The 23,049-nt window shown below is 54.0% G+C and overlaps 1 protein-coding gene across 1 annotated transcript; it reads left to right on the top strand.

Annotated features, from left to right (window-relative positions):
* Window positions 1-44: 44 nt before the first annotated feature.
* Window positions 45-22,824, top strand: OGFOD3 (2-oxoglutarate and iron dependent oxygenase domain containing 3). Its single transcript, XM_042915629.1, has 9 exons — window positions 45-243; window positions 1,182-1,399; window positions 5,489-5,564; window positions 7,007-7,049; window positions 9,428-9,492; window positions 10,040-10,096; window positions 14,903-15,056; window positions 18,325-18,448; window positions 22,502-22,824. The coding sequence occupies exons 1-9, from the start codon at window positions 170-172 to the stop codon at window positions 22,636-22,638; spliced, it is 948 nt and encodes a 315-aa protein (XP_042771563.1). The 5' UTR covers window positions 45-169; the 3' UTR covers window positions 22,639-22,824.
* The last annotated feature ends 225 nt before the right edge of the window (window positions 22,825-23,049 follow it).

Raw genomic sequence — 23,049 nt, 5'->3', positions numbered from 1 at the left:
CGGCGTTCGGCCTCCGATTGCTCGGGCCTGGCCGCCAGGCTCGGGGTCGACGGCCGAGCGCTTCGCTCTGCGTCCCAGGCCGCGACGGCCTCGCGCTTCCCCTCGCGGCGCTCGTCCCGGGCTCGGGGCGGCTCCCGCCTTCGACCCGGTTCCGCAGCGGCCTGGCCCGATGGCGCCTCAGCGGAGGGGCGCGCTCAGGGCGCCCGAGGGCAGCGGGGCGTCAGAGCGCCGGCGCCCGTGCAGGTACAGGGCAGCGTCGGGAGGGGCGAGTTGCGGCGGGCGGGGCGGGGCCGTGTGATGGGCGTGGTCTGCTTGGGGCGGGGCCTCGGGAGCGCGAGCTGCGCAGCTGGGTCGACTCCTCCTCCCCGCCCCGGGGATATCTATGATCCCTGTTTAAAATAATCAGGTGTCCACTCAACACGGTCTGACCATGCTGTGCCCACCTTGGGATTTATTTAACTGGAATTCGTTTTCTTCATATAGCACTGCAAAGGGGGGAGGCACATATAAAAATAAGTCAGATTCCCTCCTTTTCAAGAATTAATTACATATTTAAAGCAAGGGTGCCTTGATCTTTTTTCTTATTTTTTGAAAGTTCTTTAAGCCCTACAGTCACCAAGTTTTTCCTAGACAACAGAGCACACAGTTTCTCAGTTACACACGTGCACACACACATGCATGCAACATCAGTAATTACGTTAGTTAGACGTACAGTTAACCCAGGTTGTGCAAGAAGTGTCTTAATTATGAATGATTTTCATTGTTGCTTGTACTGTCCTCTTGGCTGGCTTGTGGGTGGACTCACACCTTAGTTACGTCCACCAGGGGCACATGTGTGGTTCTGGAGGGTCACTTTCGGTTTCAGGGAACGTGATTGGCATTGGCAACATAGATTCAGGTTCTCCATGAACCTGGCTGGGCTGGGAGGGACACTGGCCGGCAGCTCATCTGGTTGCCAGCACAGGGCACAGTGAGCCCTGCCTGGTCAGATGGGGCTGGGGGCCACACTCCCCACCATATCCTTCCAGGCTGGCGAGTGCTTCGGGATTGGTTGGGAGTAGCTCTGACCTCTGTTAGGGCAGGAACAGTTTAAGGCTCCCTGTGATTAAGTGTGAACATGCTCCCTGGTCATCGTGGCCCACTTTTCAGCACATGTGAGTGCAGTTGTGTTTTGTCCTCAGCACAAAGAATGTCCGGGCACCTTGGGAGGTGCAGAGGAAGTGGCTGAGAACTACCGTCCTGGGGGCCTGTGCTGTGCTTACTGGGCTCCTGCTCTGGAGCAGCCTGGGGGGTGATGATGGCGTCACTGAGGTCCTGGCTCACCGTGGGGAGATCCTGCCTGGCAGGTTCATTGAGGTGCCCTGCTCGGAGGACTATGACAGTCACCGAAGGTTTGAAGGTAGGCGATGCAGCCTTGGTCTCGGAAAGAGCCTTACGCGAACACCGAACGTGATGCGTTTGAGATGCGTGGGTCTTTCGCTGCAGCGACGTGGTGTGGGGGTCAGGGGGGTACAGTGAAACTTTCCCTCCTTCAGGTCGGTTAACCCACACGTGGGCTGGGAAGTGCAAGGGCAGGCCTGCTGATCACCGAGGTGCCCCACACTGTGGGTACTATCTGTTGGAGGAGACTGCCTGAAGGGACATAACAGAATTGGAAAGGCAGGGATGAGAAAGTTGAAGCCAGAAAAGGCATTAGCTGTAGAGTGTCATTAGGTGTATTTGCTGCAGAAAATGTTGCAACGAAAAATGTCCCTACCAGAAGCCCTTCCTGGTGTCGTGTAGTGTGTCCCTGTGTGTCCCCTTCTGGAGGGGAGGAGGGGAGTGCTGCCCAGAGGCAGCGGCCGCCCTGGAGTTCAGCACCCTGGAGAGCCCCCTCCCCCCTCCCCTCCTCCCCGCCCCGCCCCGCCCCGCCCCGCCCCGCGCCTGCCCCGGCACTGGGCCCTGTCGGCTTTATTTCCTGCACGTTCGTTGCTGCCTGGACGCTTTCTCAGTTTTAAAAACCTAGCCTGCGCCACTGGGTTTTAAGGACAAAATTCAGTTAATTTTTTAATTCGGAGCAATGCTTTGGACCTGAACTGGAAGAAGATTGCCGAGTCTTTCCACTGAGGGGCGCTGTGGTGACGCACACCAGAGGGGATTACCTCCCCCTGACTCCCTCAGCCTTTGCCTCTTAACCTGTGTCCCAGCTTTTGAGAAAGTATTTTTCAAGTAGTTAGAAGTGAAGTTTCTTCTTGCCCATTTAATAATTTAGCCACATTAAAACAGTTTCCGGGGGGGGGGGCACGGGGTTCCAGTTTGGGATGATGAAGGCATTCGGGAGATGAATGGTGATGTTGGCCCAACAGTATGAATTTGCCTCATATCCCTGAACTTGTACACTTAAAAATGGTTACAATGGGGGGCGCCTGGGTGCTCAGTCGGTTAAGGGTCCGACTTTGGCTCAGGTCATGAACCCTCAGTTCGTGATTTCGAGCCCAGCAGTGGTCTGTCTTGCACTCAGCACAGAGCCTGCTTCCGATCCTCTGCCTCTCTCTCTCTCTCTCTCTCTCTCTCTCTCTGCCCCTCCCCTCCCCCACTCTCTCTCTCTCAAAAAAATTTTTTTAAATGGTTAAAATGGTAAATTTTGTGTTATGTATATTTACCACAATACAAAGAATAGTTAAAGTGTATTTAAAGCTTCTTGGGGCGCCTGGGTGGCGCAGTGGGTTAAGCGTCCGACTTCAGCTCAGGTCACTATCTCGTGGTCCGTGAGTTCGAGCCCCACGTCGGGCTCTGGGCTGATGGCTCAGAGCCTGGAGCCTGCTTCCGATTCTGTGTCTCCCTCTCTCTCTCTCTGCCCCTCCCCTGTTCATCCTCTGTCTCTCTCTGTCTCAAAAATAAATAAACGTTAAAAAAAAAATTAAAAAAAAATAAAATAAAGCTTCTCGTTGGGGCAGGGGGCTCCTGATGTGGGAGGATCTGCCCCCTGGGGGGTGTCTGGACAGGCTGCTGCACTGTGTGTATGTGGAGTGTGTGCTCATGCACGTGCACAGATGAGTCAGCCATTCAAAATTCACTTTTTCACCCAAATGATGCTCTTCACACTCACATTGAACACGTGTCGCTGATGGACTTTAGCATTTCAAAATTTATGGGGTTTTGGTTCTGTTTAAAAATTGATTTCTGGGGCGCTTAGATGGCTCAGTCGGTTGAGCATCCAGCTCGGGTCATGGTCTCGAGGTTTGTCAGTTCAAGCCCCATGTGGGGCTCTGTGCTGACAGCTGGGAGCCTGGGTCCTGCTTCAGATTCTGTCTCCCTCTCTCTCTCTGCCCCTCCCCAGCTTGCACTCTGTTTCTCTCTCTCAAAAATAAACATTAAAAAATTTTTTAATTGATTTTGGGGGCACCTGGGTTACTCAGCTGGTTAAGTGTCCAACTTTGGCTCGGGTCATGATCTCACGGTTCGTGAATTTGAGCCCCGCATTGGGCTCTCTGCTAACAGCACGAAGCCCACTTCAGCTCAGGTCATGATCTCAGGGCTCGTGAGTTTGAGCCCCGTGTCAGGCTCTGTGCTGACAGCATGAAGCCCGCTTCTGATCCTCTGTCCCCCTGTCTCTCTGCCCCTCCCCCTCACACGTGTGTGCTCTCTCTCTCTCTCTCTCAAAATAAATGAACTTAAAAAATGGTTAGATTTTTTTAAAAAATTGATTTCTAACCTAATTGCATTGTAGGCAGATAAAATAATGTGTATGATATCGATCCTCTGATTTTGGCTCAGACTTTCATTTTGTGTTTTTGTAAATGTTCCATATACACCTGGAAAAATGTTTCCTAGTGGTTGCGTGCAAAGTTCTATGTAATTCTCCTAGTCTCCTACCATGTATACAAACCATCTATATCCTCTGGATTTCTGCCTCCTTTGTCCATCGAGTACTGAGAGAGGTGTGCAGGAATCTCCACTTCGACTGTGGGTCTGGTAGCTTCTGTCATGTTGACTGTTTCGCGTTTGAGATGGTACTAATGCTGTTTGTCACACCTTCATCTTCGTGGTAAACTGTTTTATCACCTCTAAATATGACCCTCTTTTTCCCTGTAATGATTCTTTTGCCTTAAAGTGCATTAGTTATACAGATATCACTCTCCAACTTTTCTTTTGGTGATCATTGTATTTTCTTTTATTATTAACCCTTCTGTGTCTCATATTTACATTTTTTATGAAAAGCATACATCTGGCTTTTGTTTATAATGAAAACACCTGTGTCAGTAGGATTGTATTTAGCCTTCTGGAATTGAAGCACCCCTCCCCCGATGGTCCTCCAAGTAGAAGTTTATTTTCCCCACACAACAAGGCCCAGAGAGAGCCCCCCCCCCCCCCGCCCCCAGGTTGGCCTGGTGCTCTGTGAGCCCCTCACCACTTGTACTCAGTGTGTGGCTCACATGGTCTCAGGACATTCTCTGACCTCCAGGCACCAGGCTCATGTTCCAGGCAGGAAGGGGGGAGAAAAGATGAAAAGTTAAAGGTCAGCCCAACAGGTCCTGAGTGTCCCAAGTCTCCATCTCATTGGCCAGGACCTGTTGATGGCCCACCTAGTACAAGGGAGCTGGGCCCACCTTAAGTGCTGAAACACAAGGAGTTTGCAGAGCCTGTCTGCCTCTGATGCTCTGCCTCTTCCTGGCCTCATCCACCTGACCCTGGCTCCATCCCCAACTGGGCTTCTTTATCCTCATGCCCCTAAGCAGCTGCACCTCCTGGTTGCAGCGAGGCAGAGGGAGCTCAGGGTGGGACATGTGGTAAGCACATTTGGTGGCAGCTTTTGCTGGGTCCCTGGGATAGGACAGTGACTAGAATTACAAGCACAACTTCAGTTGTCCTGGAAGGACTTTCTCACAGGGGCTTAGGAAGGCTGGGTCTGTGGTCATGGATTGTCATGGATGCCGCCTCTGGGGTGGCTCAGGGCTCTCTTCCCAAGGGTAAGCAATGAGCCAGATGCTTCCCAGCGTCCTGCCTGGTGTGGGACCACCAGGAGTGTGCTGTGCCCAGTGGGATGTCAGCGTGTCCTACACAGGATGCACTTACGCTGAGGAATCATTGTCGCTTCTCTGAAATTCATACCTGTTTAGGTGTCCTTTATTTTATTTTATTTTATTTTATTTTATTTTATTTTATTTTATTTTATTTTATTTTTTAATGTTTACTTATTTATTGAGGTGGGGGGTGGGCTGCACTGTCAGCACAGAGCCTGATGCGGGGCTTGAACTCATGAACTGTGAGATCATGACCTGAGTCGAAATCAAGAGTTGGACGCTTAACCAACTGAGTCACCCAGGCACCCCTAGGTGTCTTGCATTTTATTTGCCAAATCTGTCCCCCCAATCCTGTGGAAGGCACAGCCCACCCCACAAAACTGTCCTTGGGGAAGGCCAGCTACAGGTAAATCCTCAACAAATGCAAATGGCTCTGTTGGGATTCAGCATGGGGTCAGCATCTCTTTCTGGCTATCTCTCTCCAGGCTGCTCCCCTAGGAAGTGTGGGCGGGGCATCACCGACACCGTCATCACCAGGGATGAAGCCCAGAGGATTCGCAGGTACCCAAGCCTTTTCTGTCCTGAACAAGTGTGAAAGTGGGGCTGGGGGACAGGAAGCAGACAATTACTACGAAAAAGATGATTTAAAGAAATTCATTTAGAACTCCCTAAGAATTTTCTTGTATGCTTCCAAGGGCAAAGGTAGGCTTTTCCAATTTCCAGGAGCGAAGGCTTTTGCCCTCAGTCATGTGGCTGCTGATGGAACCTGCCAGAAGCCTAACCACTCTTCACGGGAAGTGGTTCTGACCTGTAGAGGAGGTCGGGGCAGTGCTGCTTCCATGAGCTGCTGGCGGAGCCCTGGGACACCTGTGGAGAGCAGGTGGTCACTAGAGAGCAGTTCAGTCTCTGTGCTGAGACTGGCTAGGAATTAGCCCTTTGGCCAACTAGCTGTGACTCAGGATGGGGCAGGAAGTCTTACTCAGATACAATTGACACTGGCTTTTCCTTTGTTGGGATTAAAAAAAAAATTTTATTGTTTATTCATTTTTGAGAGGAAGAGAGAGAGAGAGAGAGAGTGCGCACGCGTGTGGGGGAGGGGCAGAGAGAGAGGGTGAGACACAGAATCCGAAGCAGCCTCCAGGCTCCAAGCTGTCAGCACAGAGCCCGACACGGGGCTTGAACTCACAGTGTCTGTGAGATCACGACATGAGCTGAAGTCAGACGCTCAACCGACTGGGCCACCCAGGTGCTCCTAACAACAAGATCTTAAGGTTTTGATTTTCCAACAACTTGTTCAGACACAAAAGCTGTTTAGACACACATGCCAAGTGCCCAGTGGAGCAGAGTCTGACCCTCGAGCTGCCTTTTGCCCATGTGCCCAGCCGAGGGTCCCGGCTGCCTTCTGCCAGTGGTGTGCCCAGCTGAGGGTCCCAGCAGGGAGACGGTCCCCATGCTTCTACATAACAGTGTAGGGACTTGTTGGGCAGGAGTCAGCGATATTTCAGGGGCCGATCTGTCCCCAGTACAGCTTCCTGGTAGGCTGTGATTGGTCTGTAAAATGCTCTTGCGTCTCCAGTGATGTGGATGGTCCTGTCAGATGCAGCACAGGCCACCATGGGGCCTCTACCTCCTCAGCTGGGGATTGCAAAGGTGTCCCCCCAGCCTTTGATGACCAGGGGGGGACACGTCAGCCCAGAGGGACCCAGTGGGGGTAGTTCAGCCTATTTTAGTGGGCACCAGCTCTCAGTGCCAAAGGTGGAAATTAAATTTAAGCTCAGTAGTTTCTAAACTGTGTCATATATAATTAACAAGACCATGATGAAATATTGCCATTTTCTCATTTGGCTTTGCAAATTGAGTCCTTTGGTCTGAATGTGTGTTTATATCATAAACAGTAAATGATCTGTTAACATTGCATTAATCGTGCTGGTTGTTACTTGCCCAGCTATATCATAGACTATTCTACCGACTAAATCCTGACTTACAATGACCTTTCCCCACAGCATAGCCGAGAAGGGGCTGTCCCTGGGAGGATCTGATGGAGGGGTGAGTTCCTGCTTTAGTTTTCTTTCTACCCCTTTAACTTGCTCACCATCCGAGGGACAGCAGCACTGGATTTGCAGGGCTCTTGGGTACCCCCTCCCCCCACGCCACATTTGGTGGACATGGGAGTGTCCCCTCTCTTCAGGGTGAGTCACAGCAACCTGCTCCAGATCTCATTCGTATTTCAGACACCCAGCTGGGGGCAGATGGACCTGGTCGCAGGCAGTGAGCTTAGGGGGAGTGAGTTAGGAGCCCAGTGAGGAGGGTGACAAGCCCTGGAAACAGGAGAGGCTGAAGTGGGAGGGCTGCTGGGAAATGGTGGCAGACACACTCCCCAGGCCCCGGGCAGGAGGTGCCCACAGACACGGTGTGGGCACCGTCATCTGTGAGGTGCAGGGGGCTCAGGGCTCACATGAACGACTCACCCCCCCCGGAACCTGGGGATAGGACCTTATTTGGAAAAGGGTCTTTGCAGATGCCACTAAGTTAAGGGACTCAAGAGGAGGTGGTTCTGGACTGGGGTGGGCCCTAAGTCCAATGGCGAGAGAGGCAGAGGGAGATCTGAGGAGAAGCCACAGGAAGATAGAGGCAGAGGTGGAAGGATGCTGCCACAAGCCAGGGGACGCCTGGAGCCACCAGAAGCTGGAAGACGCAGGAGGCACTCTCTCCTAGGGCCTCTGGAGGGAGCGTGGCCCTGCCCACACCTGGATTTAGGACCTCTGGCTTCAATAGCTGTGACGGGATAAAGTTCTGCTGGTTCAAGCCCCCAGTTGGTGGTGATTAGTTACAACAGCTGTCGGGAACAGGCGGCCAGCACTGTGTCTCATCTGCCTCCTGGGCAGCCTCTGTCCCTGCGAACCCTGCACGTCAGCTTGCCTTCCTGTGTGGCATCCTGAACGTGGGTCTCCTCACCCAGTGAGTGGAGCTGTGGAAGATCAGTCCCCTCTGCATTGTTTGGTGATCCCTGGATTATCGCCATTACACGGATCTGAATCAGTCTACATGTTTGAAAGTCCTGGGAAGATTAGTTTACAGACTTTGGTAGAATTTCTAAGTATTTCTCTGATGATCTGCATGGCGTTATTTTATTCTGCAAACTTTTACCTGGAAATTAAGCTCCTTTTATTTCTGTTTGATTTGATTCAGAGGGAGCATTTATTAAAAACCCATTTGTGCATGGACTCATTTCTTATTCATTGTTGGGCATTCCCCCAGGAAATTGTCTTGTGGCAAATTATCAGATTTGATGTCTTTAAGCTCAGTTAACATTTATTTTTTTAAAATTTTTTGTTTTTACATTTATTTATTTTTTGAGAGACATAGAGAGACAGAGCACAAGCAGGGGAGGGTCAGAGAGAGAGGGAGACACAGAATCCAAAGCAGGCTCCAGGCTCTGAGCTGTCAGCACAGAGCCCGACACGGGGCTCAAACTCACAAACCGTGAGATCATGACCTGGGCTGAAGTCGGATGCTTAACCGACTGGGCCACCCAGGCACCCCTCAGTTAACATTTATTAAGCTCAAATTATGTTCAAACCTCCGGGCTGGTTGCTGTATCAATGAGGAAAGATATAGTAGCTTCCCAGACAGCATAAAGATGATTTGTCCTGGTGACCACTTCTAGATATGGGGAAGGGCCCACAGAAGGGAGTGCACAACACTTTGGCCATCCTGTAGAGAGGTATGACTCACTAATTCCACTCCTAGGGATTTCCCAAGAGGATGAAAGCATCTTGTCCGCCAGTGCTCAGAGCAGATTTGTAATAGCCCCAAACGAAACAGGCCACGTGGCTGTGGCATCCCGGACCACGGAGTACTCCTTAGCAACAAGGACGGTGGACGTCTGTAGACACGAAGGCATGAGCAAACCACAGAGAGGGGATGCTGAGTGGAAGGAGCCAGACCCAAAAAGAGCGTATCCCACATGATTGCATTCACAGATAATTCTAGAAAGCGTGAATCTGTCATGGCAGGAAGCACATCAGTGGTTGCCTGGGTGGGGAGGGGTGGGTGGAGAGAGGCAGGAGCAGGATGGTAAAAGGGGTGCAAGGACATTTTGGGATGTGGTTGTTATCTTGGTGATTGATGGTGGTTCATGGGCGTGTGATGTGTGGTCCCCTTACACCTCAACAGGGCTGAAGGAGGGAGGGTGGGTGGGGTGTGATTCAGCTGCAGGAGTTCACAGACTGTGGACTGTTTTCAGAAAATCGGACTAGGCAGGAGAGAACGAGATGTCCTATACGTACCCTGGGCCCAACTTTCTTGAAACCCAGCACTGCTCCCTGGCCCAGGGCGAGCATAGGCTGGATCTCAGTGGTCTGCGTTTACCTTTGGCGACTTTCAAACCCCGTCACCCTGTGCTCTGTGCACGTCTTTTCCAGGCGTCCATCCTGGACTTGCACTCAGGAGCCCTGTCTGTTGGGAAGCACTTTGTGAACCTGTACAGGTGAGAGCCCAAGAGGGGCTGCGACCCTCTCTGTGCGGTATGACCTTGCACCCTTGTGCAGTTCTTATCTGGGAAGTGGGAGGTGTGGCCCTTCTCATGTGCAGGGTCCCTGTTCACCAGCTGCAGGGAATAGTCTAGTGCTACACCCAGGGAGTGCTTCTTGGGGAAGCAGGACCTACTTGAGGCCTAGGGACAGCTAAAGGAAGTGGGGGGGCAGCGGTACCCGCCAGGCTCTGGGGCCAAGGGGAGCTGGAAAGAGTCAGGGGCACTCTGATCCTCCCTGAGGCCAGGAAAGGAAAGGGATTCTCCCAGCCTTGCTGAATGTCACCCTCACTCTGCTGGTATTGACTTCCCTGCCTTTTAATCACATAGTTGTCATTGTAGAGGGAGCAGTTAGGACAAGCTAGTTTTCAGGGACCTACTGGTTAGTTGGAGGAAACACTGAGTTTAAAGGAAATAAGGAAAAGATTTAAATGTTATATAATAAAACGTTAACAATAAACATTTAATGAAATGTTGCATTTGTTAATACTCTGTTTTTTCGCAGATACTTTGGAGATAAAATACAAACCGTCTTCTCAGAAGAGGACTTCCAGTTGTACCGGTGAGGAGGAAAGGGGTGAGGAGGTCAGATGTGGAGGCAAGTGCAGCGGGCTGAGTGGGGAGGGCCGAGGGTCGGTGTGCCCAGGAGCCCAGCCCAACCGGGGGCGGAACCCAAGTGTGCCCCGCCCACCGGCACTGCCCACCCACCACCTAGACCACACCCACCCCGCCCACCAGGCAACCCCACCCCATCCTCGTCCCGCCCACTAGCCCCGGCTCCACTCCACTCCATCCAGTCCACGCCCACCCACTGCCCCCGCCCACCACGCACCCTAGACCACACCCACCCCGCCAGCACCGCCCACTCAACTCAATCCAGGCCACGCCCACCCCGGGCCTGACCCACCCCGGGCCTACGCCAAGCCCTCCCCACCATTCCCCTGGCCTGGCCAGGCCACGCCTACCCCCTTGGTCCCGGTCACACTCACCCCATCATCACCCTGTCCCCTTCCCCCTGTGGTGTGCCTATCCACTTACACCGGCCTAGTCCAAGCCTGCCCCTGACCACACCTCCCAGTCCGTGGCCCACTGGTCACACCCATCCAATCCACGCTTCGACCACGCCCTCAAATACCACCACCCATCCACGCCCGCCGGCCACGCCCCAGCAGCGTCCCCTTTCAACCCCGCCCCCCCCCCCCCCCCCCCCCCAGCCCCTGGCTTGTCGTGGGCATGTTGGGAACAGAGGGTCTCACGAGAGGTGAAATGCACCGTTCACTTTGTTGGAATCCAGGCAGGTGGATGAAGGGGTGGTACCTCTGCCCCCAGGAGGCCAGGGAACCCAAAGACCCAGCGAGTGGCCGCAGAAATACTGAGGGGAGGCGGGGTTGTGCGGACTGGTCTACTCTCCCGGCTCCCAGGTTTCCTTCTTCCCCTAGCTCCTCTCTGGCCCTCTGCGCAGTCAGGGCAGACGTGCGGAATTCACCCGAGCACGCTTTGTGCTGGTGGGTAGTACACAGGGCAGCCGCCTCCGCAGCTGTGGGTCTAGCCAGGCCATTGCCCTCACGCCACCCAGTGGAGGCTGCGTGTGCCCCTCGGCCCAGGGCTGTTCTCTGGCCTTCATGACAGCTCACGGATACGGAGGCACATCCAGCCTCAGGGGGGTCCAGCAGCTCTTGTAACCGCCGTGCAGGGCTGTGCCCACTCCCCAGTCACACCACACATGCCAGTGCCACCCCCACTTGGTGCCCTGTCAGACACAGCCCTCCTGTCCTGGCAGCTCCCCCGCTGGGGCAAGGTGTCCGTTTGTTTTTGTTTTGTTTTGTTTTGTTTTTTATCTTGGGGAGAGGAGAAGGGCAGAGAGACAGAGAATCCCAAGCAGGCTCTCCGCTGCCAGCACAGAGCCTGACTCTGGGCTCCTTCCCATGAACCGTGAGATCATGACCTGAATCCGAAATCCAGAGTCTGGCTCTCAACCGACTGAGCCGCCCAGGTGCCCCAGGAGTGTTTTTGTTTTTTACTTAAAACTTTTAACTTTTAGATAATCAAGACTTCCATACTGTTTTGGGAACTAGCACAGGGAGACCCTGTTGTACCCTCCACCCAGGATCCCTGACTGCAACTGCTTCGTGTGAGAGTAGGGTGTCGCCCCCAGGATGTGGCACCATGCCACCTTTTTGTTCAGATTCCCTGCTTTCACCTTATTTGTGTGAGTGTGTGCAGTTCTGTCCCCGTGTGGGTCATGTAAGGGCCGCCAGTCACGCCACCGGGCATCCCGTCCCCACGCGGCCCCCACTTTGCCCTTGTGCGCCCTCAGCTCCAGCACCCATCCCCAGCCAGCAGCCAGCAGGCCTCCTGGGCTGGAAACACAGCTGCCGCTTCCCCTTGGTCACGTCTCCAGGGAGACAGCTGGAAAACAAAGCTGGGCTACGGGTCCAGAGAGAAGTGAGGGGTCGGATGAACTCTACACATGAATAGTAACGGCAGTGAGTGGTGCACTTGATCCCTGCCATGCGCTAGTGACCTCACTTGGTGGCTGTGAAGTCTGGGCCTGGAGCACGACAGGGTCTCCTGGTGCAACCAGCCGGGCACTGGTGGTGCAGGAGCCTCAGTCTGTGATTACCCAGTGACCAGTTAACGTCGTTCACCTTGTTACCGTTTAGTAAAAAGTGTGGGTCGGTATTTTCACGTTCATAAGGTCGATGAAACATATGAATGAACACCGTGAATGAAGGGAAAACAGCAGATTTCTGTCTCATTTGAGTGTGAACATGCAGAGAGGAAGGGTGTCGGTCACCTCTGTAGTCTGGAAGGGCTTGCGGTCGCACACAGAACCCAGGAAGGGTTGCACAAATGAAAAAGAGTTTGTATTTCTGGAGAGAAAACCCAGTCGGTGGTTGCACCCAGAAGCATGCGTGCTGTCGCTGGGCACGTGGGCACTGGATATGATGGCTCCCAAGAGGCAGGCGATGCCCCCTGTGTTCTAGTGCAGCTTAAGGTTTAGTAAATGAGATTGGTAATTATCAATGAAGAAAGAGGGAAGGAACCAATCAGTTTCACACAATAAACCAATTGTTAAATAATAATAACTAAAAAAATAATGAAAACTTTTCAAAATATGTTGTTGAAGAGTGTTGTCAAGTAGATGGCAGTGTTTAGGGAAATCTTTTTTCTCATCTTGTCTATTCTATGGTTAAAAATAACCGAGCATTTGGAGACATGACCAGAATATTACCAGCACGAGATACCAGTGTGATCTAATTTATGGTCTAGATCATCACAGAGCACATCTGCAGGGTGACAGAGCAGGGTTTGGGTGACCTCTCCACTGCTGTCTCCCACACAAGGATTCCGATAATTCACAGAAAATGCAACGCTCCGTCTGTGGGTCTCACAAACCTGGAAGGAGAATGGTGGCTGAGATGGGCTATCTGGCCAATGTTCAAGGCAAACATTTGGTCTGAACCGTTCCCCGCACCACACCTCGGGCTGTTACACTCAGGACCACGTCCACGTCGTGTCCTGGACTCTGAGTCACCAAACCGCCTTTTCTGGATGTGCCGAAGATAAAAACCACCAAATCGCTTCCAGACTTTTCTCAGCCGCCATCTGTGCGCTGACATCAGGGAGAATACGCAGCATGATATGCACAGAAGCCAGAACCATGAAAGCTGAGGACTGTCCTGGTGGCCCCGTGGGAGCCGTCGCCACAGCGGGAACCGTCGCCACAGCGGGAGCCGTCGCCACAGCGGGAACCAAGAAGTGGAAGGCCAGTGTGCCCCAAGTGGGCGGGGCTCTTTCTGGCTCCGAGGTGGAAATGTTAAGTTGGTGAACATAGAATAAAAGTGAGGAAACCAGGAGAGAGAAGCAGAAAGTACTGCAGAAGCTGAGAGAGGAAGCTTGTGCGTGGAGTGAAGCTGGGATTGATTCCCGGAGGAGCACCATCGCTTTGTCAATGCGTCATCCACACCGTGTGCTGTTTGGTGACAGATGGAAGAATATCATGAGTCTCTAAGTTCTTTCAGTTTGTCGGACTCTGACATTTGGCTAAACTCTGAAATGCTTTGGGCCTTGAAGGTGAACAAAGATGAAGAAACGGAGCCCGCTGGATAAGTGATGTGCTCATAAGTACTTTTTATGACTTGGGTGATAAGAGCTGCTGAATGCATATGTCCCTCCTACCCCATGGAGGAGTCCGAAGAATTCTGAACATAATTGTTGGTCCAGCAGAAGTTCCATGGGCATCACTAATGTTAGAATAACTACTTACTGAGATGAGTTTGGGGGAGCCCCACCCCAGGAAGGGTCTAGCGCACCCCCAGTTAGTGCCCTGCCTTGTGGGAGTGCCCTTGAGCACGTGGTGTGCATGTTGAAGCATCATCATCAGTGGTTTGGAAATGTTGGAATGATTTATGTCCTGTTGGGCTGGAGCTCCATCATTTGTGGTCCTAGACCTAGTTTACCATATATTCTCTAAGTGTGCACACAGGTAGGTACCTGTGTGTGCACATGTATGTGTGTGTGCACACCTGTACATGTAGGCGCGTATGGGTGTGTACACGTACGTACGTGTATATGGGAGCAGGTATGTGCATGCGTAGATGTGTATGGGAGTTAGTGTGTTTGGGGTGTGTACGTGTGTGCGCATGTGTGTGGGCATGTATGTAGGTAGGTACGTGTGTGCACGTGTGTAGACGTGTGTAGGTAGATGGACAGCAAGTGCATGTGTCCGCCTCACAGGTGTGGCTCAGCCTGTGTAGCGTTGCTCCCCTGCATCCTGGCCTCCCAGGAGTCGGCTCCCTGGGGCTCTGTGGAATGGGCCGTGCAGGTCAGCAGTGGTCCAGGGAGGGTGGTGCCCCCACCACGAATGCCCGTGTGGTGAATTGTGCCCCGTGGCACCTCGCCACACAGCCGCGTGTGTAGGGCTGGGAGCCCAGACCCCTGGACGTGCCAGGGAGGGGCTGGTGTCTCCGGGGGCAGCACCGCTCTGCCGCGGCAGGAATGGCCCGAGCCCCTGACCACGTACGGTGCAGCTCTCAGACAGGGCCGAGGTCATCCTCTGGGCCTCTGTCGGGAGCACGTGCACCCTGTGCAGAGGGCCGCTCGCCCCGCAGCCGCCTGTCTGTCCCCGCAGATGGGGCCCCCGCCCTTGGCCATGCCCCAAGGAGCCGGTCCTCAGGGTTCCTGGCTCTGCACACGATGCGCCTTCACACGTGCGTGGACCGCACGTACGTCTGTCCCATCTTGCTGCTTTCCCACAGCCGTGTCACTCTGTAGCGTGGCGCTGCGTGGGCTCCGTGGGGCCCGTGGAGAATCCTCTCCTCTGAGGCGGCGCTGCTCCTGGGTGACGCCTGTGTCCTCTCTACAGGGACGTGCGGCAGAAGGTCCAGCTCACGATCGCCCAGGCTTTTGGCATCAGCGCATCTTCGCTGCACCTGACCAAGCCCACGTTCTTCTCCCGCATCAACAGCACCCAAGCCCGGACGGCACACGACGAGTATTGGCACGCGCACGTGGACAAGGTGGGCACCCGCTCTCCAGCATGGGCCCCGGGGCTTGTTCGTGGCTGCCCGAGCTGCCTGCCCGGGTTTCTGAGTGTCCACTGCGGCCTTTCTGTGGTTGGGGTTTTACACATCTTTGTCTCTGATGCTCAGGTGTGTCCCGAACCCCGAGGATGTAGTCGGGGGGGGGCGGGAACCTGTCCCCAAGTGATGGTGAAAAGTGCTTTAAGAAGTGGTGGGCACTCTGTCCTCTGTGGCCGTCTCCACTGGCGCCATAAGCTTCACCACGTGTCCCCCGGGCAGCCTTCTGTTGCCCCTGCAGCTGCAGGTGGCCTCTCCTCGGGCCTGCCTGCCCCGCCCCCATGTTCTTCCTCTTCATGGGAAGATCTCTTGACCACTCCGGACCCTCTGGATTTCCCGTCCTTGCTCTGCTCTCGATCCGTGATGTTGACCAGCTGCAGGAGGAGCCCGTCCCTGCCTGTCCTGCAGCCACCCCACCCCCCACCGCCCTGCACACCCACGGTCTCGGCATGCTGCCAGGGGAGACCTGCCTCAGGAGACACCCGAGGGCTGCCATGTGCTCAGGTGACCCAGGACACCCCTCGTGTCCCTAGATGCTAGAACAAAAGAAGCAAGTGGAAAATACCCAGAACCGGGGTGAGTGATGAGGCAGGTTGGGATGCACGCTTGCAGATGTGGCTTTGGCTTCAAGACCAGCCAGACGCCTAGTGTCTGTTTCATCTCGACTGAGCTGATGGAGGAGGCACCATGCATGGCTGCGAGCACTTGCGTGTGGTTAGTGAAACTGAGGACCCCGACGTGTAATCGGCTCAAGCCAGTGTAAACAGAAGTGGCATCTGTGGCCAGTGGCTCCCGTGTGGGCCCATGCCTCTCTGGGGCTCCACCAGATTCAGGCTGGGAGTGTGGGGTTTCTGGCCTCCAGGTGGCAGGCACCATGTGCTCAGATCCGGCTGTGATGGAGCCCCATCCCCCTGCACCTCGTGGCATTGGCAGCTTTTGACCCATTGGTAACCACAGTCAGATCATCATTCGGGGACAGGGTGAGACCTTTGGTGTCAGGTGATCGCAGACACTACAGAGGCAGAAGAGGGTGTTCTGGTGCTGAGGGAAAAGACGATGTATGCGGAGGACAGACAGGTACTTCCAGCACACAGAGAAGGGGGCCCCACGCGTGGGCTGGAGTCCAGGAGGATTTCCTGCACAAAGGAAGGACAGCCGTCCACACACCAGGAAGAGTTGGTTCAAGAGAAACACGCCCTGGCCGCGTTCTCGAAGATCATACTCTTCAGGCGGGAAGAGGCAGGCCCCGGTGACAAGTCGGAAGCTGCAGGCTCTCCAGAGGGGTGCTTAGAGCCAGGAGGCCACAGAAGGGTCTGCAGGAGCCAGGGCAGTGCGAGCAGCCAAGGACCGCTCACACGTGGGCATGGCGAGAAGACGTCCTCAGACACAAGAGAACTGGACCGTGGCACCTGCTCGTGATCCGCGGGGCTCCTGTCTCTAGCTCAGGACAGACTCCCCACCAGAGCCCGCTGCTTCCAGTTTCCTCCTTACCCGGGTCCCCGGTTTTCACGTGAGCTTTGGGGGGGTTCCTGTGCAGCATCTGGGGATGGGTGGGTATGAGAGGGTCAGGCTCCTGGACCCTCCTGCTGTACCTGGGTCTCTTTTAAGCTTATGTGGCTCATGTATGCTTTCAACTCATGTGAGGTTCACTGCTGAAGGTGTTCTAGAAGCAGGCCCTGGGAGATCGTGGTCTCCCATCACCCTGGTGTTTGTTTGGTGAACGAATATCAGTTAAGGCGAAGCCAAGATGGGCTCTTGGTGGGGTTGTGGAGCCAAGCCCAGGTGTGTAGAATCCAGCTTCATGTGGCCTGGTGCAGAGGGCACAAGGTGATGTGGGGTCTCCGTCACCACAGCAGCCTTGCTGGTTGGCCACCTCATGTCAGGAGATGACTGTTGTCATGGTGATGGGGGTAAAGATGGTGGCAGGGGAGAAGGCTCTTCAAGCTGTGGTCAGACATGTCGCAGGGGGTTGGCCCGGGGCTTCTGCGTCCCGTTCCCATGATGCCTACAGGTGTCAGTAAAATCTTGTAAGACTGGCTGTCAACCCAGCAGCTTAGAGGCAGGGGTCGGGCTGCGTGTCAGGGCTGGCGGGGTGACATTTCAGACTAATTCTTAGACTCTTCCGTTACTGTTCCTCTCCTACCCCAGACTTGCTAATTGAATGGTTCATCAGCCTGGAATACATTATTATGTGATTAAAATTCTTTGCACGAGAAAAGTGCATCTCTCACTAATTCCGTTTATTAATTATTAAAGCTCTTTGTTCTGATCTGTGTCACTGAAGCCCTTGGAAATTACATCTTCCTTTCATATTACAGTTAGCTTCTCCTCGGCAGCCCGAGGTTTTAAACCAAACCCTGAAGGTGTCACATTGAAAACAACGTGTCTGTGCGGCAGCCCTGGCCTGCAGTGGCTTCCAGGGGTCCCTTCCATCCCCGACTTCGGGGCATCTGAGGAAACAAACGATAGCCGCCCCCTGTTTCCATTCCTTCGTCCAGGCGGGAGTGGGGGTCGATTCTCAGAGGGTCCGTGCTCAGACGCACCCCTCCTCTGCAAACGAGCGTCTACACAAAGAGGGTCAGACACAAAAGGACAGATCCGTGGGATCCCATGGCTATGAGGTCTCTAGAGTTGTCAGAAGGGTCGGCACCAGGGGGCGGGGGGCAGGGGTGAGCGTGTAATGGGACAGTTTCCATGTGGGAGGTTGGAGTTCTGGAGACAGACAGGGGATGGTGGCACAACAGTGAGAACATGCCTGCTGCCCCCCAGGCTGCGCACTGAGGTGGTTAAATGGTAAATTTATGGCACGTGTTTTTACTAGAGTTAAGAACAAAGGTTGGAGTCGCCCAGAATCTGAAAGAGCGACAGCACTTGCCGTTGCTGCTGGTGCAGGAGACTGGCCCTGCAGGTCAGCGATGACGCTGCCACCGTCCCAGGAATCGCTATGGTGCCGGCTTGTCTGCCCTGCGTCCTGCACACGCTGCCTTTCCGGAAGACAGCTGTCCGGGCGTTTGAGCTGTGCCAGAGTCCCAGCAAAAACACACGACCGTGGGCTCAACCAAGGTGTTTCTGAAGTCAAGAAGGCAGTGAGCGGCCTCTGTTAGGTGCACGTGTTGTATGCTGACCTCTGAAGGCTGAGAGCAGTGTCCTGGGCTTGTGTGCCCCACGAGCACCTCGATGGTGACGTGCTCCCTCCCTCTGCCCACAGGTGACCTATGGCTCCTTTGACTACACCTCGCTGCTCTACCTCTCTGACTACCTGGACGACTTCGGCGGAGGGAGATTTGTGTTCGTGGAGGAGGGGGCCAACAAGACAGTGGAGCCAAGAGCAGGTAGGGCCCTCACGCGGCAGCCCCAGGCATGGGCAGATGCCCAGCGATGCTGCGCTTGCCTGGATGCGTCTGCTGGTCCTGGACACCCAGGGGCCCCATTGCCCACGGTCGCTGCCGCCATGGCACAGCGGTTCCCAGAGCCCGCCCCTCCCTGCCCTGTAGTGCACTCCCCAGAGGGACTCAGCAGCTCACGTGAGGTGATACTCCCAACCTGACGATGTCGATAACAGCGCTGAGCACTGGGGCTTGCCTCCCCGGACACAGTGCGGACACTCAGCTGCCCAGTGAGCAGGTGCTGGGCAGATGACGTGTCCCTCCCTCTGGCACTTGTGGGGAAGAGGGGGGACTCACAGACAGACCCGGCCACTTGGCTCCAGCCCAGGTACCTCGGACAGCGCCAGTGCTGTCCACCTGCTGCCGCGTCTCACCTGTGCCTGTGGCATTGTCCTCACCTGCTCACTGGGCTCCTGCCGGCTGGGAGCTCGGTCAGGCCAGTGAGGGTGCCCACCTGGCTTGGCCAGAATGTTCCTGTCAGCCATGGGGCAGTCCCCCAAGCCGGTGGGTCCAAACTGCTCCTTGTAGTAGCTCTGAATTGGACACCAAGTGGCTTGGAAATCAAAAGGCATAAAAAAGAAATTAAACCGCTCGGGGTTTGCTCTCCTCCCTCCATGGGGTGAGCACAGGAAGAGGTGTAGACCTGGGCTCAGTCAGTGGGCAGGAGGGGCCCTGGACACCCTGCAGTTCCAAGGCTTTAATGGATAAAGAACCAGAGAAGCTTCTGTCACTGAGGCTGGGTGTTACATGCACATGCTTTTGAGAGGTGCCCTTGTTGTCCCAGAGAAAAAGAACACGCAGGATTACAGACACTGAGTTTCTCTCACACGCTTGGTTACTCAGTTTGTGAGCCCAATCTCTAAGTTGTTTACTGAAGAGTGTAAAAAGCCAGAAAGTACCTTTTTGTGAATACTGAAATGTTTTGTGTTTATAGAATTGGGTGGGCAGTACAACTCGATGCACCCCTGGAAGACATAGTCCTGGAGGATGTGGCCTTGGGGCACACGGCCCTGAGGGACATGGTTCTGGGGGTCGTGGCCCTGGGAGACTCTCCCCTGGGAGACCCACTGCTGGGGGACACAGGTCTGGGGGACGTGGCCCTGGGGGATAGGTTCTAGGGGACGTGGTTCTGGGAGACATGGTCCTGGGGGACATGGCCCTGGGGGACAAGGTTCTAGGGGATGTGGCCCTGGGGGACATGGTTCTGGGAGCATGGTTCTAGAAGACGTGGCCCTGGGAGCCCCACCCACCAGTGTAAATGTTACAGGTCTGTCTTGCTCTTTGCCTCGTGTGGTGAGTTAGCAGCACTGGTCCCTGGACAGATGGTGATTTCATCCTCTGCTAATAATTTCCTTGTGGTTCTGATACGAGCAGCCTGCCACTGGGTTCTTCAGAGCATTTCTGTGGTACCTACTCTTACTTAATTACTATGGACTTTTCACCCGTCAGAATCAAGTGTAGGGCTTACCTGCTGGTTGGACAGGACAGAGGGGCTCAGGATTGTGCAGCCGGTGCCGTACTTTTCTCTAGTTACCACACCGGCACTTGATGGGGTCTGAGGGCCTCTTTCCAGGTGGACAAGATGAGAGGCAGCCACACTATTTTATACGATTGACTGTGTGCTGTCCCTGCCTGGGGCTCAGCGAGGTACATTCGTCCCCACAGACATCGTGGGAGCTGTCGTTTGACTCTGGAGAGACGCACAGCAGCTCACCCACCAATGAGACCAATTTAAATGTTATGGTTCTTGCTTTGGACAGTCTCTCCTCTCTTGTGGAAATTCACAGGAAAATACACACAATAAAATACACACTTACATTTTCCCACTCATTCGATCTTTCCAGAACCCTCACTCTTTTCCATAGACCTGGGTTTCCAATGGGGACCATTTTTCTTTGGCCTTAACACTCCCAGCCCCATGGGTCTGCCGGCTGTGGCTCTTCTGTAAATGCCCTCATTTCACCTTTTCTAGCATATTTCCACTGGCTGTGAAATTCTGGAGTGATAGAATTTTCCTTTCTCTGTAGAAACATCATTTTATTTTCAGCTTCCATTCTTGCTGAGGGAGAGTCGTTGTCAGGGTCACTGTCCCCATGGTCACTGCCTTTTTTCTCTGCTGCTTCCAAGATTTTCCCAAATGACTCATTTCATCTGTTTGACTGTGATGGGCCTCCGCGTCCCACTCGGGGTTGGCTACACCGATTGGATTGGATTGGATTAAAAGCCAGGTTTTCACGACTTTGGGGAAAGTTTGGGTCATTGTTTCCTCAAGTTCTCTTTTTCTGTCCCAATGTTAACTTCTTCTGAGGCTCCAACAGCATGAATGGTGGAAGGCTCTGTATTGTCCCAAGGTCCTTTTCTCTGCTCTTCAGCACCTCTGTCTACAAACTGTGCGGAAATGCTGGAAGGGACACGGAGACCCCTACTGTTACTGTGCGTCCACAGACACTTGAGAACTGCGTCTGTCTACATGGGCAGAGGGGGTGGAAGGGCACGGGAGGCCGGCGGCCGCTGTGCAGACAGGCCTGGCTGCTGTCCCATGTCTCAAGTTTGAATCAAGAGACCAAGGACAAGATGTGTTTTAAAAATGTAAGTCTTGGGGTGCCTGGGTGGTCAGTTGGTTGAGCATCCAACTTCGGCTCAGGTCATGGTCTCACGGTTGGTGGGTTTGAGCCCCGTGTCAGGCTCTGTGCTGACAGCTCAGGGCCTGGAGCCCACTTCGGATTCTGTGTCTCCCTCTCTCTCTGCCCCTCCCCGACTTCCACTCTGTCTCTTTCAAATAAACATTAAAAAATAAATAAATAAATGTAACTCTCAGAAAGTGTGGTGGGTCCGGATTGCTCTGGGAAAGCGTTTCCTTCCCATGGGGGTGGCTGGGCTGGTCCAGAGGAGGGGACTGCACTGTGTGTGAGTTCCAGGAGCCCCCAGGCTCACACTCATAGGTTTCCTGTGTGTTCACCATTTCTTTTGCTCTGCTGTTTCCAAACAGAGCCCGGTTCTCTGTTTACAGCTAGAAAGCAGGGCGTGTCTGAGGTGGCTTCTTCTCTCCTTTGCAAAGATTGCGGTCAATTTGCAAGTATTGATGGAAGCAGTCAACTGTCCAGCAGTGGCTTTGTGGGTTTTTTTATTGTTTTTTGTGTTGTGGGTTTTTGTTTTGTTTTGTTTTGTTTTAATTCTTTTTATCTTAGAGAGAGAGAGCATAAGCAGGGGAGGGGCAGAGGGAAAGGGAGAGAATCCCAAGCAGGCTCCATGCTTAGTGCAGAGCCTGACACAGGGCTCAATCAATGCCCCAACCCTGGGCTCATGACATGAGCTGAAATCAAGAGTCGGACGCTCAACCGGCTGAGCTGTAACTGTGAAGGGAAATGTGGTTGTCGTGGGGCCTTGCCACGCGGCCAGAGCATAGTACCTGCTGAATCTCAGGTTCCTCCGTCATGGCTTGGTGATGGTCAGCTCGCTTGTAGAAAATTCTATAGTGCTGTGTGCAAGGCCAGTTAAAGACAGAAGCAGTTGAACATGGAATTGTCTGAAAATGGACAGGTTGGAAGGGCCCCTACTCTGGACTCCCAGAAGCTGCCTTTCCCTAGGCAGAAAGGTGAAGACCATTTATCTCAACTTGAAGGGAGCTGACGAGGCATTGGGTGTTTTGTCTTGACATATCTTTCTTGATTCTTTGGTAAGACGTTGCCGTCACTCTCCAGGGTTTGGTTTTGTCTGACATGGGAGTGGAACCTGAAAGCCTGTGAGGGGTGGGCCTGGGGAGGTCACGTGGCCTGTCGGGGCACCCTGGACGGTGCTGGCAGGACCTGGCCCCCACATCTGGGCCCACCCACCACAAAGAGGGCCAGGGTGGGGGCTGGGGTGCCCCTGATGCATGGAGGTGTCCTGCTGCAGCCGTTCCCATGGTGGGTACACCTGTCCTATTTCCTGGTTTGCTGTGTCAGGGCCGGCCATGTGTGTGGCCTCCGGGTCACTTCCCTCTTCTCTCCTCTGTCCTAGGCCGGGTGTCCTTCTTTACCTCAGGGTCCGAGAACCTGCACCGTGTGGAGAAGGTCCACTGGGGCACCCGCTACGCCGTCACCATCGCCTTCACCTGCAACCCCGACCACGGGATCGCAGACCCTGAGTTCACGTAGCCCTCCTGTTCATGGCACCCTCCCGCTGGGAAGCAGCCACACTGAACAGAACATCCTCCTCTCCCCATTTCAGCCCATTTCCTTTGAACAAGGTGCCTTATGAATCACCCTGGATTTTGATTTCCTGATGTTTCGATCATTTGTCGTCCGTAAGTAAATTAGGGGGAAGCAGCTTTTCACCACCAAGCACTGTGTGTTTGCTTCGGCGTGCTGTTGACATCAGGCCCAGAAGCTAGCAGCGACTCTTCCTCAAGAGGGGATCCCGGGGCCCTGGGTGGAAATTCCCATTTGTGAACAGATAATCATTTGCCTGGGCCTCATCCAGATTCATCTGCCGAAGACTGACTTTTGAATGTGGATGATGCCATGACCTGTAGAGAAGGTCCAGTGAGTGCACGGCTCTGGGAGACA

Source organism: Panthera leo, chromosome E1, assembly GCF_018350215.1.
Source record: "Panthera leo isolate Ple1 chromosome E1, P.leo_Ple1_pat1.1, whole genome shotgun sequence".
NCBI lineage: Eukaryota > Metazoa > Chordata > Mammalia > Carnivora > Felidae > Panthera > Panthera leo.
This window is presented reverse-complemented; position numbering and strand designations above follow the sequence as displayed.